The sequence below is a fragment of the Pagrus major genome, chromosome 19 (genome assembly GCF_040436345.1).
Source record: "Pagrus major chromosome 19, Pma_NU_1.0".
Classification (NCBI taxonomy): Eukaryota; Metazoa; Chordata; class Actinopteri; order Spariformes; family Sparidae; genus Pagrus; species Pagrus major.
In genome coordinates this window covers 17,578,501-17,596,254 of record NC_133233.1, presented here as the reverse complement: position 1 = coordinate 17,596,254, position 17,754 = coordinate 17,578,501, and the positions used below count along the sequence as shown (strand labels likewise).

The window sequence follows — 17,754 nt, the reverse complement described above, 5'->3', positions numbered from 1 at the left end:
TGAACAGCAGTGATGTACAGCAAAGAACATTACAGCTGGGATGTATTTCATCTGTTTTATTTATCAGCTCATCTGGCTACTGTTGCCAGGAGATGTTTACCAGGGGGCCTCGTACCTGAAATGATTGTGACAATGACTAATGAGATGTAAGACATATTATGTTTGTGAGAGGAAGTTATGTTACGGACTGTGTTTTGTTTGTTTTCCTTTGGTAGGTCTGCCAAACATCTCACCTCCCATGTCACCGGGACGCCTCCATGGCGATGTTTAGCAGTGCAGAGCAGCTCTGGAACGAATCAGAGAGCCTCGGATGGGACGAGAGGAATGAGAGCTCGGAGGCGTCAGGGCAGGATGAGCGTAACTACTACGCCATGCTGTACTCCCTGCTCATCCTGGCCATCGTGTTTGGAAACGTGCTGGTGTGTCTGGCTGTGCTGAGGGAGCGCTCCCTCCAGACCACCACCAACTACCTGGTGGTCAGCCTGGCTGTGGCCGACCTGCTGGTGGCGTCGTTGGTGATGCCCTGGGTCGTATACCTGGAGGTGAGGAGTGTATTTGCACAATTTCCGTGAACCCTTCAGGAGCATTGATATATAACAATGTCTCCCAACCTTTTTTGTCTTACTTGATTTGTCAATGTTTAGATTGTTGTGGTCAATTTTATATTTCCACTACCACTTGAAGTGATCGGCTCTCAAAACATTTAGACTATCTATAAGATATTTCAACCATTTATCCAACAGTATCTATTTCAACTGTTGATCTGTTAGCCTGCTTTTTGGTAACTGTCTCATCCGTTTAACCATTAGTGCATACAGTTACAGCAACAGTTGACATGGTTAGTTATAGCTAGTAGAAGCGGTTGGCTACAAGCTTTAAGCAAAAGAGAACGTTTTATGATCGTCCCTAATGTTCTGTAAAGTTTTGGGACACTCATCACTTTTCGAGAACTTTTAAGGAACGTTTGCCAGTTATTTCAACTTCTCTGCTTGGTTGCTTGCTGGCAATTTTTCATGAAATCTTTTTGGCAAAACTTGGCCTTATTATGTATTAATATAATAAATAAAAGATATATTAAATATCCCGTGTGAAGGATTTAGTGGTGAGGTTTCAGATGACAAGCAACTAAAAAACCCTCCCCTCACTCTCACCTTCGAGGTGTGTCGTCCTCAAGGTGGCCACTAAAAAACTGAAAAGGTGGCCTTGTCTAGAGCAGCTGTTCGGTTTGTCTGTTCTGGGCAACTAAGAAATGTTACAGTGCACCATGGCAGACTCCTATTTTAAGGTGATTGTACACCTGATGAAGACTTAATTATGGATATTATATTCCATTGCTGCTAATGGATCCCCCTAAATCCCACACACTGGACCTTTCAGGTATCACAACAGCCAGCTTATCGTATGCTTACTGGTTATTGTGACAGTAAATGAAGGCGTGCTTGAAGACCAGCATCACCCCAATTTGTAATCATAATTGGATTCTATGTTTTTTTTTTATTCACATCAAGATTTCTTTTCTCTTTTTTTAATTTGTTGAGCTACCTGACTATTTCCTCCTACACACTGGTGGCAACTGCAGATCGCTGTACAAGTACCCCCTTTTTGGGAATCACTGATCTAAAGCTCTGAAGCAAACAAAGACAAGAAGGTATAGAGGAAGTAAAGAGGATGTGGAAGTGATTGATATGCAGATGCTTGGCAGTGCAGTGGAGTGAGGAGCTGACACTGGAGAGGAGAAGAGAGGGGAGGGAAAAGGACGGGAAGTTGAGGGGGAGACAAATTGGACTTTTGCAAAAAAAAAAAAGGAGGAAGAGTCAGAGAGAAAAACGATGAGGGTCATTGGAGCTTATTACGTGGTGACTGTGTGGGTGACAAAGGGACAGTAATGATGATGATAGATAGTGCTTCACTTCTCACGTAGATTATACATAATTGCTGAAGGACATATTGCGTATTAACAAATAATGACTTCATATGCGGCGTAATTGGCTGAGCTCTTACGAATAAACCTGTGAATTAAATTTTTCAACCTTCTTCGAGGCAAATTGCAAATGTGTCGTAGCATTTAATTTTTATTTGCGCCTCACAGATTACTCAAGTGGGACATAGTTTGTCTGCTAATTGCTAATTTTCTAAGCTTTCATCACTCGCTGCGCAATAACTTATTAACTGTATTGTCTTACATAACCTTCAGGCTTCCACTTTTTATCAGAGAAGTACACCGCATTCCTCTAAAATGCACTGCAGAGGTGTCCACAGGCTTGTGTGCATGTGGAATAGCATCCCTGAAGCTTGAGGGCAGGTGTTTGCCCACATGAGGTCTGAAAATCATCTGGTTGAAGTCCAGTTATGTATAACAAGCAGCCACCCTGCTGCCTCAAGTTTGCCTACTGTCAGCAGAAAGCACTATTTATAACTGTGTGCAGGAGATTCATCAGCTGGTCAACCAGATGAAAAATTAACACACTCAGTGAGCAGAAGCAGACAAATTAAAGGCGATCTCATCCTCATCCCGAAAGGTAAATTAAGGTAGCGAGGAAACTCGACAGGATTCAGTCATGGGTTTAACTTCCATGCGAGCAGTCATGCTGTAAGAGCATGTGCTACATTTTTCATTTCAGATTCAAAGGGGAGACTCACAATCCCACAAGGAATAGGTCATTGGAAGATAGTATGACACAAAGGTGCAATATTCATTAATTTAACAGGAATGTAAAGGTCAGTAATATCTTGGATACGGCTGGGAAAAACACATAAGTTCAGAGTCGAGGGACTTTTAGCTCCCAAGACTGGCACTGCGAGCACCATCACCCTGCCAGCTCTAATCTGAAGGACGGGGGGGGATTAGGTTGTTGTGACCAGAGGGTTGCTGGTTTGCTTCTTGGCAGGAAAATTGACTGAGTACCACTCTCCTTACCCTCAGCAGGTACTAATCATGTGCCCTTGAGCAAGCCACCTTCTCCCCGGATGGTACAGTTGATGTATGACTTGCACTTGAAGGAAGTGGTTGTATTGGCAGCAATGACGGAGCGCTGACTTTCCACAATTCATCCTAAATGATGTTGTTCACCCTCAGCAAATGTATGACCTGACTACGGAAACACCTCCATTCGAGGTTACTCCTCTTTCAGGTGAAGATTTTATGATGAGGAGTACGGTGAGATCTGACAGAAAACACAAGATTAAGTGATAGCAACGTACTCCTGCAGACTGCTGATTTATTGAACTCAAAAAATGTGAAAATATGGATGGAATGAAAATTTCATATCATCTACACCTGTAAACACAGATTCCCTCCCTCTGACAGATACTCCTTGGACTGTCTCGTCCCATTGTCCTAACAATTTCCCCTCCTGCTGTGTCTTCTTTCTGAGACATTAAGTACACTTCACTGCTGTGAAAATATTGATCACATACATTCAAACGCAGTCGATGCGAGGTGTGTGCAGAGCCCCACTGAGTCACCATTATATTCCCACACTGTGTGTGCAATATTCAGTATGTACCCACATGTTTGCTTCAGTCTTTTTGTGTTTGGGGGGGTGACTGAGTACAAACTGTACATGCAGTGTATATATTATGTGTGCATTGGTCATATTTCTATTCTTGGACAATTTGCAAGAAAGAAAATTGTCAGAATTAATGCAATAGTGGTGTTGTGATCATTATGCCTACACTGTGTTTCAGTTTCATACTACATATGCACTACTAATTGTCATCGAATAATGTTTTTTCACTTAGTACATAAAATAATCAACATACTTTACTGTTGTGTAGTTTTTTTGTCCTAAGATCTTTCTGTGTCACCGCCGCCTGCACTTTATGTTTTTTCTTTTCACACCTGTGAGCAGCTCAGTTTCCTTGTGGATCAATAGCATGCATTCACACTACCCTCTTGAATCCAGCATTTGTTAGTATCCATATTGACTATTTTGAGTATATATTTATATATGAACAAGGGCAGATTGTTCATTTCACTGTTGCGACGAATCAAAAACAAAAAACAAAATTCTCATGAACGATTCCTGAGAGGGACATCGAGGGTACTCTGAAGGGGCTCTGTGGGACGTCTTTGTTGTGCTGGATGGAGGTCGCTTTCGCCAGCGGACTCAATTTCTACTAGGTACTGAGACAAGGCGCCTTGACAACGTGCATAAAGTCACATCTTTTGCTGGACTGTTGCAGAAAATCCGGGTTGTTCACAAAGAAATCCACAGTCCAGCAGCATTAAACGTCCCAAAGAAAATCATCCACAGGCTTGTTTAGGCAACAGAGACAGACGGGGAAGGTGTTATTTTTCACAACCCGCTCACATATTGCCAATAAAAATGTGAGTAATACATGTAAATTGCTAGAAATTGTTACATAGAGCCCCGTTAGCTGTATATAGATGAAACACTGATGATTGCTATTAAACTATACTGGATAATAACATAAGGGTTGAACCAGCATTACAGAAGTGGCTGCTGATTAACAATTATGTGGGATAGATTTAACTGCGAGGCAATCGACCAAATAGATTACAGTCTGGTTATAACTGTAAATAAATGTGTTCTATTGACACGTCTTTTGTTTAAAGGTGACTTTTGCAAAGTTGCTAGATCAGCCAACACAACCAAGCACACTGCTAGTATTGATCCAAAAATGCTGGTTCCTACACTTCCCACAACGCAGTGGAATAGCATCTTTTGAAATTCACTTCACATCTTTCTAACTGAGTGGCCCTAATTTGTGTCAGGCAAAATGGAATAACCTCAAATGATGTGACGATGACATCTGCTGGTTTATTTCCTCAGACTTGATAAACAGAAGGCAGTCTGCAGCTGTTTCCACAGGCTGAGTGCTGTTAACCATGACAACCAAATGTATTTTTATGTGAGAGTGGAGGAAAAAAAAAATTGATTAATGGGTTTAATATATTTGTCTACGGGCGGAGGTTAGGTTAAGATCTGTGTTGCGGAGAGTTAAGTTTGGAAATGAATGTGAATGTTTCCTAATCAGCATGTATGAGAAAAACAAATGTGTATCTGTTTGTCTCTTTCAACTAAATGAGAGAGAGAGAGAGAGAGAGAGAGAGAGAGAGAGAGAGAGAGAGAGAGAGAGAGATCTGTCTATTTGTGTCTTTGTATCTGTGTGTGCCTGTGCCTGTGCCTGTGCCTGTGCGTATTCCCATGTGTGCGTGCCGTCTCTTTGTGCAGGTAGGCGTATGTTCCCATCTCGGACTTAAGAGATTCAGTAGTCAGGCGAAGGAGCCCGGGTCCCATTTATCTTTGTCAGACAGTTATTACCAGGCATTATGGAGCCGAAGTGATAGCCTGTTGGTCTGAGCAGGTCTCTGCTGGCGGAGCGCGGGGGGGTGTGGATGTGGAGAGGATGGTGCAGGGTGTTATTGGTTTAGCCTTGGGTTAATGTCCTATCTGAGAGTTGGAAAACTCCCTTGAGGACAATTAGATCCTGTGTTTGACACGTTCCCTTGATTCTACATTACTGCTAACAACATTATGCACATAGTCCATCATCACAGAACATTTACACCGTTACAGAGCACCTTGCAGTTTGTGCCTTCTAAGGCTATCTGCTGTATGCTGACATAAACATATTCACTAATTCATGCGTAGATGAGTGTCCCTATTAGCATAAATGCTTGAGTTTAATATATCAGGGTTAATATTTAGGCAGCTCAGGTTTATTCTTCTGTCTCCGTCTACGCCCAAACTATCTCCATGTGCACATTTTCCCCTCTTCTTTTCCTTTCTGTCACATGTACGAGTGTGTGCGCTCATGTGTGCCCTCAATAGGGTCTTCACACTTCACGGTGAAGAACGAGGAAAAGAAACGTGTCCATTGTTAATATGCCTGTCTGTCCTGTGCAGGTGGTCGGCGGTGCCTGGCTTTTCAGCCGGCTCTACTGTAACATCTTTGTCACGCTAGATGTGATGATGTGCACCGCCAGTATCCTCAACCTGTGTGCTATCAGCATTGACAGGTGAGTGTGCAGTGAGTGTGTGTGTGTTCTTACCTCCGTGCTGCAGGTTTGACTACAGATGTTGCCATGACATCTCCAGCATAAATGTCATCCGTGAGAGATTTCCATATCTCAAGATGTAATTCTTTTGTTCACCTCACCTCATAGAAATTTCAAGACCTGCTGGAGAGTGACACTGTTTTCCCATCCTGTTCATATCCTCTTGATACATGTGTGTATATCCGTGTGTGTCAGTGAGTGACAGTGAGGAGGAGGCAGGAATGAGGAGAGTTGTTCACACTGTGTGCTTTTGATTTCAGGTTCAAGGTTTTCGTGTATGTTTGTGTCTAATTGCTGTGCATTTGTCTGCATTAATGCCGGAGGAGCGGCGTCGTGCCATCAGTATGAAGCTTTACTGTAAATAAGCATCTAGTATTTACATTATTTATTTGCTTAGTTTCTTCTTGTGTCGCAGTTAATATTTAATAGCTCCCTTAAGTCTTCGAACTTACAACCCCCAGGCATAAAGAGTTCAACTGTATAGAATGAATATGGGAGGACTGGAGGCGTCATGGGGATGTATTTACAGCATGTATGGAGGCCTTCCTCTGTTAGTAAGATTTTCCAATGGATGCTTTCACAATATGGTGTCGTCATCTCCAAAGCTGGATTACCAACAGGGCAAAGCAACACCAGCTCATGGGCTCCAAAAGTCCCAAATTCTTTGCATTGATACATTTTTAAATTTGCAATTAACAAATAAGATGGTCCTACACTATTATCAGATTATGTGCTCTTGTCTTGTAGTGTCAACTTCACACTTTAACACCTAATTATTCCGATTTATCACATGACAATGTAAAAACGCTTTGACAATATGTGAAACTGGTCGCTCATAGTGATGAACCTGTAGAGAGTTATCACCTGAATCTGCAGCTCCCCTCAGCTTTGCAGAGCTTTATAGTGAGCTCATTGTTTAGCTTTACTGAACAGCTTACTCTACTAACCATCGCTGTAGCATACAAAATTAAAAAAAAATAGACCCTGTACACAACCTGCTCAGCATCAAACAGACTTAAAACCCTAAACCCTAGAAAATTCTGTAAAACATTAATTAAACAGATTTTGATAATAGTGCAGAACCCGGAAATAATTGGCTTTTCTTCACTTCCGGCTCCCTCGTCTCAAAGTCAATGGGTTTTTTTGTCTGTGGTTCACACAAGCTTAAGAGATTTTCATGTGATACGTCAGTAAATACCCCACTTGCAAATTAAAAAGCATTTAGGTGTATCAAATTAGTTGTGGCCCAGATCTGGCCCACACTTTGTGAAACATAAATTATATTACTGTGGGCTCAGGAAGACTGTAAAACCTTTGTTAGTAAACACAGCTTGTTTGGAAATGATTGCACTCAGTTTTTATTATTATTTTTACACAAGTTGTGGATAGAGACTAGCTGGTGAACATAGTGGAGCATTCAGGAGCTAAAGAGGCAAATATTGTCGTGGTCATGGGTTTTTACTTTTGTTATTTCCTGCTTTATGTTGAAAGCCTCTCTTTATGTTATACTTCCTGTCTTTGTCTTTTTCCTGCCTGTTTTCTGTGCACCTGTGTGTCGTTTGTTAATTTGCCCCTGTATATTTAAGCCTGTGTTTGTCCTTCACTCTTTATCAGTTTGTCTGCATCTCCTGTGTCTATTCCTCAGTCCTGCACAACTAAAAGGGTTAAATTGGACAAATATGGAATAATTGGTGCGACGTATAATTAAGCAACTGTTTGCTTACAAGTTTACCATATAAACTTAGAAGTTGATGTTAAATCAATATTTTGTTTTTTGAGCTTAAATTACCACGAAAATTATTACACAGAAAGAACCCTGCAGCAAAGGCCTGTGTCTTAATGAGAACTTGAAGGCAACGTGGCACATACACAGTGCAGAATGTTTTGCCCCAGAGCTCCCTCACAGGTCAATCAGAACATGATCATATATGGTAAAAATTTGTTTGGTGTTTTGCACCTTTAATTGCACATGGTTACATGTCTGCAGCGACAATGAATAATTGCTTTTCGAGTTCTTTGGAGCCCTGTGGTTCTCTGTGATTGATCATTAGATGAGTCAACAACACTTCTACAGTATCACACGCCTGGTGAGGTGCTAAATAAAAGAAAGGCTCCCAGGGCATTCTGTGTCAATGATAGTGTATAACACACCCGCGTTACCTTTGCGACAGCATTGTTTATTTATAAGTTTACAGCAAGCGTTGCAGTGATAGCAGGGAAGATTTGTCGCCTCTCAGAAGGAAAAGTCAAACCGGGCTTCTCGGAGGCAGCGTAAATACACCAGACGAGAAGTTTTTCCATCGAACATCAAGGTGAAGTGTCTTGAAATTATTTACAGCGTAGGTCATATTGTGACCGGCGACTCAGAGCCGAGGAGCCTTGTTTTCGCCCTCAGCTAAAAATGAAACTTAAAGCTGCACTTCTGATCAATAAATCATAGACATGGTTTTTTACCCCTCCACTTTTTCATCGATGCTTTTATTTAACCAGACAGCAACATGGCAGGAGGGTAAAGACAAAGTAAAGCAGGGAGGGAAGAGTATTTTTAGTAAACGTCTGTGCTCAGGGTTTCACCCAGCATTTTGCCCAGAGAGGGACCAGTGTAATTAGTCTGATGAGGATAAACAATCATGGCAGTTATCTGGCTCTAAACAACATAACATCACATCCATTTTGGGTCGGGGTTCAGCGTAATTGCTGCTTCGTCCGAGCTGTTGTTGAACCCATTTTTCCCGGGCTCATTATACACTCTTGGCATATAGTGTGCTGATTAACTCTTAAATCAAAGCTCCACTGGTTTTATTGCTGAATACCCAAATTGTTCCTAAATAGAAATGCCTGCTCTGCTGCTCCGTTGTTGGTCTTTATAGTATCCTCTTTTTCTCAGCAGTGCATTTCCTGGCATCCCCGAAGACTGGCTCCTTTCACGGAGGCTCTTTTTCTCTCTCTAATTATTCCCTTTTACTGTACCATATCAGCACTTTTCTTTTCATTCAAATGTCACCATGTATCCCCTGTACTCACTCATTTTCAAAGCTTGACTCTAACCTGTGTATGTGCATGTGCAGGTACACAGCAGTGGTGATGCCCGTCTTGTATAACACCACCCATCGCTCCCGGAAGAGAGTTTTTATGATGATTGCCACCGTGTGGGTCCTGGCCTTCGCTGTCTCCTGTCCTCTGCTGTTTGGTTTCAACACCACAGGTCAGGTCAACAACATTTTGTCTTCATCTTCCTGTCCAGACGCATCGTAGCAGAGAGTCAAGTTATGCAGGATGCAGGATAGGATGCGAGGCACGAAGGCACCGTGCTATTGTGAATTTCAGGGTCAAATTCAGTCTTCTCACACTTCGGGGTCAGTGGTGGGATACGAAGTGCCAACTAAAATGGGATTTAAAGGTGAACTCCACCAATTTAGCATGTCAGAGTCCATTTGCAAGTCATACAGAGTACTGCACTACTCAGCCTGTGAAAATGATGAAACTTGAGGCTCAACATTAGTGTTACAAACTGATTTTTTTAAAAAGCTGAAAATGACCGATGTTTTGCTCTGTAGAACAAACAATTTCTGTTAGTGATAAACTCACTGAACACATTGAATTTCCTGGGACTAGCCTATTTCAAAATAAAACTCAACTCGTTTTACTGGTTAAATGATTTTAATGTGAAGCTGCAGCAGTAGAAAATGTTCAGTTTGCATTAACAGTTAATTCATTTAATACAGCAACAGCTCTCCACAGATAGTGAGCATCTATTCCTCTAAAAAGCCTGGAGTAACACCGGTGTCACAACCTTATTAGTCCTTGGAAAATGTACAAGGTTAGCAGTGGAGGTAACCGTCTTTGAGTAATGTGGGGGACGCTCCAAAGTCGCAATAACAGGAGGCTCTTTGTTCTTTTATTGTAAATTTTTAATTTTTAAATATTGCATGCATTCAATTCTGGTTAGATGAGATTACTGTAGGTGGAGAGACGGTTTCTGCTTGATGATTCTAGGGGATGTTGATTTATGTATGATTTTGGCCGGTGATTTGTGAACAAGAGGAATCAACCACCAAACAATAAAACGGACTGTAGAAATGCGAGAGACATCAACAGTAGCTATTTTAATTTCAGTACCCAGCAGCACAGATGCATGACTGCACACGCACAATGGACAGCATTAGTCAGACACAATGCAAAGCTACTCACAGAGATACAGGCATTTGGTCTGTGAGTGAGTCCATTTACAATCAATGCATAACAATGCCTTGTGATTGCAGGATTCCCACCGTTTTGTCAGTAACCACGTATTAGCATTGGAAGGTGGGAGCAATGGGTTTACATCAGGTCCAAAAGAAATTGATTGAAAAGGAGCAGCATGAAAAGGGTTAGAGTTAGTGCATTAGTGCCAAACAAAAGGGTTAAATAATATGAATCTAGAAACTGAAGGTGGTTTGGTGTGTGGCTTAAAATAGGCTGCATCTGTCCATGCTTGTTTGCATCTCTCTGTGTATTGAGGTATGTGGTATCGATCCAGGGGAACATCCAGGAAAGGGTACTGTAAATCACTTCAGTTTGTTCATGCCACTGACATCCAATATGCATGTCACAGCTGTGGTCAAAGACTGTGTCATTTCTCTTCAAACTCCAATTTACAGCACTATTAGCTCACTTGATAGATATTTAACTCTTGAGTTCTGACTGAATAATTGGCCTTTACACTGTTATTATCATGTCAAAGGGTCTTTTATCGTGAATTTATGGCGCAATTATTGTCATATCAATCATCCCTTCATCACTGTGTGTGTATGTGTGCAGCCATGTACGATTCACTTTGTCTGCAGAATAATAATGAGGACGAGTCATCGAGGTCATTTTCAAAATGGAGGGCATGCACCAGGGTCAGAGGGTGACTGTAAATTACTACGGCTGTCTTTTATCATCCCTGTGATTTTGAGGCTGTTTTACATAATTCTATCATCTGTTTGTCACAGATGACCCCATGGTGTGCTCCATCTCCAACCCCGACTTTGTCATCTACTCCTCGGTGGTGTCCTTCTACCTGCCGTTTATCGTCACTCTGCTAGTCTACATCCGCATCTACGTCTTCCTCAGGATGAGGCGGAAGAGGATCACCTTTGGACAAGCCAGTGGGAAAGTGCAGCCAGGCTCAACTCCACCATCAGTGGTGAGACAACTGTCTTCTACTGTTCGTAAAGGATTTGTGATTTGTTTTTAAGTAATGGTTAATCATTGCTTGTAAATGCTTTGCTGATCAGTTGTAAGCAGGCAATATGAACACAACTTTTGGGGTTGCCAGGTTGTGGCTGGGGTTTAGCAAGCATTAGTCAGACACAATGCAAAGAAAAACACCATTATCCACTAATAAAAACTTTTTGATTGTATAAATTTATAAGTTTACTGTGGTCAAGCTAAGAATAGTGCTGATTAGTTTTCTCGCAGCATCCTTACATGTCTCATGTAGGAACAGTCTCTCTCCCTCATTCACATGCACTCACATTATGCAGTCATAATGACATGTAAATTACAGTTCACCTTCATATTATGCTGTTTCTGTTGGGGACACTCACCTTTCCTTTTACTTTTATGTGCTCTAGCAAAATCTCACCGAAAGCCTCAAAACTGGTTCCATTACAGTATAAAGTCACGTTGCCGCTGTCAGAAAAACTGTGTAAAACTGCCCCAGTAAAAGCAGTTTTTCTCTCATATGCATGGATTTTTGAGTCACAGGTGAAAGTGCCAGAAGAGTCTCAAGAGTATTACTTTGCTGTAATAGGAGGGAAGATGTGTGTTATTTTGTGTGAGGCGATTTTATGTAAATGAAGGCTGACTGTAGGCCTTTTAGATGATGACAGGTCTAAGTTGAAATGTATAATGTATATATAGACATCTGTCATTATAAAACTAAAGCTATTCTTAATTAAAATGGCTGGAGTTGAAAAATCAAAATAAAAAATAGCCGCAAATAAACCACTGTCCAACTTATATTTTAATATTTTTAGATAGATATGGTCAATAAAATATCAAGGATCATAGATTGTTGTTTTGTTTTATGTTTATTTTGAGATTTTTTACATCAAAAAAACATCATTTTTTTAACTTTTACCATCAGTAATGTGACATGTGTGACACTGTTCATTAAATGTCATTACAGTGCAAATCTGAACTTAGTTTCCAACCAGCTGTCAGTTCTCTGATCACATCCGTCACTCTAATATTTGCCCCAGTTAGATCTATCACACAACGATGGCTTTATCTTTTAACCACGGGCAAGGAGACATCAGGTCATCTTCTGTATCAGCCCTATTTTTAACGAATGTGTGTATAAAAAGACACGATTAGCTAATTCCAGCCAATATCTTGACCAGCTTTGGCATATCCAGGAGCTTCCTGTGTAATGTGTTTGGATACGTTCCACTCACATTTTTCCCCTTCATTGCACAGAAATTCAAGTCCTCCATTTTAACAGCAGGTTATGGATAATTGGTCGTGGTTGAGCCACAGTTTGGGATCTCATCCATGAGTGGAGACACCCGTTGTAAGAACCGAGCCCTGGAGGAGTTCAGACTGAGAGAGTTATAAAATGGAAAAGTGTTTTGAAATAACACATTAGGACTTTTACTCAATCAACAGAGGGAACATTTGAAATGACGAAAGAGGCTTTCAGTTTTTTTCTAAAGCTATCTTTATTTCTGAGCTTCAATTGAGTCACACAGCGTTTGGCTCAATTGTGACAGTGACGGAAGATGTGACGGACATGAATACTAATTCCCTTGATTTATTTTCTCTGTGACACTCAACGAGATTTGTTTGAAGCTTAATAAATACATCCTCCAAGATGAAAAGAGATGAATTGATGAGTTTCCATGTGAATGGCATAAACATTCTGCACCTGTAGATTAAATGAGGTAGGGCTGTTGGGAGCCTTTTTTCTAGAAAATATCTTGAACTTTCTTCTGCTCCCCTAGGAGACTTGTCTTCAAGAGGAGCCTCCCAAGGCGAATCAAGACCTGTCACCTATAAGGATTAAAGTGGTAGGTGTTGTTTTAAACACAACAGAGATCCAACACAACAACGAGATTCTTGAATTGATCTATATTAGTCAGGCATGAGGCTGCGCTGCATTCAGCAAAACTGCAGCACGGCCTCACACCTGACTAATTCTCTGTACTGACTGTGTTGGCGTATTGTGGCGCGGTGGCACGCATGGCGCTTCTGTTTTTGGCTTCTCAAACAAGTCTGTCCGTGTGTGTGTTCATGCACGCATGAGTTTTTCGTTCCGCTGTGTGCTCGCAGCGTAGGGGGGGTTCAGAGAGGAAGCTGAAAATTGTGATTCTGAAGCGTGGCCTGTTGTCTTGTGTCACCTGGTCACCGGTCAGCTGAGCGAGGTCTGTGGGTGACGCACTGCAGCACCTGCATAATAGTCAGACTGCTCAAAGGCGAAGGGAATAACAATCTGTGATTTTCCGCTGAGGAAAATGTGTGAAGAGACGAGTGTGTGAGTAAGAGAAGACTATAAATATTCATGTTTCTGGACTCACTGGAAATACACATTGCACAATATTTAGAACTGACGTCTCTTATTACTCATTACACTGCAGAGAAACGGCTCTATTTGTTCAAGTTGTTGCTGTTTTAGAAAGTGAAGGTACTTGCTGGTAAGAGGTCAATAAACAGGCTCTGAAGAATGATACAGATACAATAGTCGCACAGCTGTGTGTTGAATACTGACTGTGCATCTGTGACTTATAAACTTGTGGTGGAGGTGCAGGAAGAGCTTTGTCACCACTTTCTGTCAAACTGCACAGCACTCCTGAAATGTATCGGCCATTACCTCCAATCTTTTGAGTCATACTCACGACTTTGTCAGCTTATTGGAGTACCACTCAGCTTCCAATATTTTCTATATGACGTTAAAGCAGGGCGAGATAAAAAGGTGATCACTCAAGGTAAAGCAATGTCTGGACTGTATTACTTGAAATTCGAACATTAAAGCTGTGATGATCGACTTGCTTTTGAAAATTGGGGGCAGCAGAACAAGCTGAAAACACAACATTTACACAAAGTCACCTTGTAAAGTTGTGGCAAACAATTAGATATGTCTCCTCAAAAAGTTCCACCATTTTTTTAAAACCTCTTCCCCTCTTCATGTCATCGTGTCTCACTTGATCTACTGGCTACACTGCCCCGCACAACTTGTCCATATCTGTAGTATGGACAGAAGGCTCCATCCATATCCATATGTGTTTTTTACATAGAGCATGAATGAGCCTATAAACTACCAAACAGGCCAAGTTCAAACACTAAGAAAAAAAATGTTACATAATCTATGTTTAGAAAGACACAGATAGAAATTGATAATACAATGATGGAACGAGAGACATAAACGGCCCCTGTCGATATTTGAATAAGAATAGCATTATCCCGGAGGATTCTGTAAAGAAAAGTCATGTTTCCCTGCCTCGCTCGTATGCAGTCATCTTCTAGTCTGTGAAGTGAATGGCCATTAGGTTGGATCAAGATTATTTCTGAAACGGTGCTAAAAAGTATGTTTGATAGGAGATTGTTTTTGTTTTAAAACCCCATTTCCAAAAACACCCATGTACGCTTGCACTGTTAGTTCATCAGAGCCTTTAAACATTTAAGCTGCAGGCCAGAAAACCAAAACAACGAGCTGAAAAACGCTAAAACACTCCATAGACCTTAATAGATAAAAACATCATTCTGAAGCAGGTTCCTCGCTACATCCCACACCTTTCACATTACACATATTTATTAGATCCATTGTTTATATGAAAACAGTTGAGTTTTAATGACGTGACATTTTATAATATTACAATAAATGTGATTGTATGCACTGTAAAATTTGCTGATAAACATGTATCATTTGTCCTGGCAGCAGAGTGTAGAGCCTTCAGCTCCCTCCAAGCCCAGCCTGCTGTCAGGATGCCTGTGGCACAAACGCCCAAAGACGGGACCTGTGGAAAACTCTGTGCTGCCACCGGTGGACATGGAGAACTGCTGCAGCATGAGCCATGCCTCCTGCGGCCGCACCGAGCTGGACTTGGAGCAGGAGCGAGTGGAGGAGAAGGCAGAGGGAAACAACCAGCACGGACAGCCTCCTGTAAGGATGGGCTGCGAGGTGAAGGATCTGTCCAATGGACGGACACACACGTCATTGCGGCCGGTGTCTAATTCATACATCAGCAACCCACGATTCAGGAGCATGCATGCACGGGAGAAGAAGGCCACTCAAATGCTGGCCATTGTGCTTGGTGAGTGAAGACTCTCATGTAAAAGTCATGGTAACACATTATTCATGCAATTTTATAGATGAAATATACAACAGAGTCACTTATTCCACTTCAGCTCCTTTAGCATTTTACTATGGACTTTTCTGACGCACGTACCTGGTCACCTGCACCAGCACAATTTGTTAACTCCGTGTGCATTTGCTGCATATTTTGCAGAGCCACAATAAATCAAGCTGAAATATATATTTTTAAAAAGACTGGCTGGCTTCAGGTTCACAGTGTGTGTCCAGACACATGCCGCAGCTCCTGACAAAGCTTCCACACACTCCAATTATCAGCCAGGTTGCTATAGGCTCGTTCAAGTGAGCTCTGGCACAGCATAGATCTCGCTGACAAAAATGTAATCAGAGGTGTCTGACTACATTACAGGGGTGTCAGTGAAAACTGTGGCACACACATAGAAAATGATCAGGCCCACTTCCCTCCTGCTTTTCAGACAAATGACCACTGCTATGCCTTGATGTTGTGACCCCAATTATAGATCTTAGATTAAATGAGTGTTTCAACCGGGCTGCAGCATTTATAGTTGTTTACAGTGTTGTAAAAGGTACCCAAAGGTCATACTAGAGTATAAGTCTTACAGTATCTAATATTAAAAGTATTTATGTGTCAACATTACAAGTAAAAGTAAAATAGTACATATAATTATATTCAGGTACAGTATATACTATATACTATGGGTCAACCGACTATACTATATATATATAGTATTTCTTTTTTAATTCAATTGCCAATAAAATAAAGTAAAAATGTGTTATACTTTGGTATAGATGTAGCATGCAATCTGTAAAGTAACTAGTAACTAAAGTTAGCACGTAGTGGAGTAAAAAGTACAATATTTGCCTCCAAAATGTAGTCGAGTGGAAGTATAAAGTAGCAGAAAATGAAAATACGTATAAGTAGAAGTACTTCAAAATTGTACTTAAGTACAATACTTGAGTAAATGTACTTAGTTACATTCCATCACCAGTTGTTTACCTGTTTATCTGGGTATGCTACCATTTGTAGTAGCATCTTGGCTCTGACTCTGACTTTTTCTACTGTAACATGTAGCCCCAGATATTAATTAAAGGACAGGTTCACTCAAAAAGGAAAATTTAGTCATTATCTACTCACCCCCACGGTGATGGAAAGTCAGGTGAAGTATCGTAGTCCACAAAGCATTTCTGGGTTGTTGTTTTTTTACAGCAAACAGCGTTTCAAAATTGTGCAAACAACTGAAATAGATGGAGACTCCCACTTCTGTGGGAACTTGAGGCTCCCGCAGACTTGGATTAAGCTGTATGGAGCCAATTTATGGTTACGGGAGGGTTATTTTTGTACGTTTTATAACAAGTCCCCATCTACTTTAGTTGTTTTGGAGAATGCTACAACACTGTTTTGCTGTAAAAAGTGATTAGATAATGACAGAATTTTCATTTTTGGGTGAATGCATCCTTTAATGTTGTTAGTTATTGACTGCATTTATTATATGCCATATTATAAGCTAATTTTAGAAGTAACACTTGTCACTACTGTTGTCAGTTAGCTACTTAGCCAACATGCTAACATTTTCAGCTTATGTTACAGAAGACAAACACTGTTTAATCCATTCCTTACAATTTTGCTCTTGTGTTTTTGGTTTCGTCCTTCCTCCATACCTCTGCTCTCTGGCTGCTCCAGGGGTGTTTCTCATCTGCTGGCTGCCTTTCTTTGTGACTCACATTCTGAACACCCACTGCAGGACATGCTATGTGCCTCCTGGGCTTTACAGTGCTTTCACCTGGCTGGGGTATGTCAACAGTGCCCTCAACCCTGTTATCTACACCACCTTCAACATCGAGTTCAGACGGGCCTTCATCAAGATCCTCAGCTGCTGAGGGAGACGGTGTGCCAGGAAATTAAAATGAAAATGAGACTGTGCACTCATGCTACAACTCCGTCATGGTGCATTTGGTATACGATGACCACAGCTGTACACTGGTCATGGGCAAGGGAAGCGAACCTGCTTTCGGTCCTGCAGGAGTTTTACAGAACTGGTGTGCAATAAATGCAAACAAAAGAGGATTTTTTTATTCAAAGGAGACTCAAACTTTGGGACTATATTTGAACAGTATTACTCCTCAAGTAAGACTTTTTCACATGCTTCCTGATAGCACAAAGTGTTTCTTGTGGATATGTCTTGTACAGTATGTGTACTGCTCATTGGCACAGTTCTTCAGTGCAAGACCTTCCAATCGAGTTCGGAAGCGCTCGATGGATCTTTAAAGGCTTGTGAATTGATCATAGAGCTGCGGGCCGCTTCGTCCTGAGGCCTGCTGCCACCGCACTATGTGGAATAACTGATGTCCCTCACATCTCCCCACTCACTCCCTCCATCATCATCATCACCATGAGTTACCCATCAGAGCATGCACAAATCAAATTTCAAGG

At 41.3% G+C, this 17,754-nt stretch overlaps 1 protein-coding gene across 1 annotated transcript; it reads left to right on the top strand.

Moving 5' to 3' along the window:
• The first annotated feature begins 239 nt into the window (after positions 1-239).
• drd3 (dopamine receptor D3) lies at positions 240-17,330 on the top strand. Its single transcript, XM_073488500.1, has 7 exons — positions 240-542; positions 5,874-5,986; positions 9,094-9,230; positions 11,002-11,195; positions 12,997-13,062; positions 14,928-15,303; positions 17,005-17,330. Exons 1-7 carry the CDS (start codon positions 258-260, stop codon positions 17,199-17,201), a joined length of 1,368 nt encoding a protein of 455 aa, XP_073344601.1. The 5' UTR covers positions 240-257; the 3' UTR covers positions 17,202-17,330.
• The last annotated feature ends 424 nt before the right edge of the window (positions 17,331-17,754 follow it).

Coding starts and splice junctions, on each gene's coding strand:
- drd3 (XM_073488500.1), top strand. CDS start 258: ATGGCGATGTTTAGCAGTGCAGAGCAGCTCTGGAACGAATCAGAGAGC. Junction 9,231..11,001: donor GTTTGGTTTCAACACCACAG/GTCAGGTCAACA, acceptor TGTTTGTCACAG/ATGACCCCATGGTGTGCTCC. Junction 13,063..14,927: donor CACCTATAAGGATTAAAGTG/GTAGGTGTTGTT, acceptor TTGTCCTGGCAG/CAGAGTGTAGAGCCTTCAGC.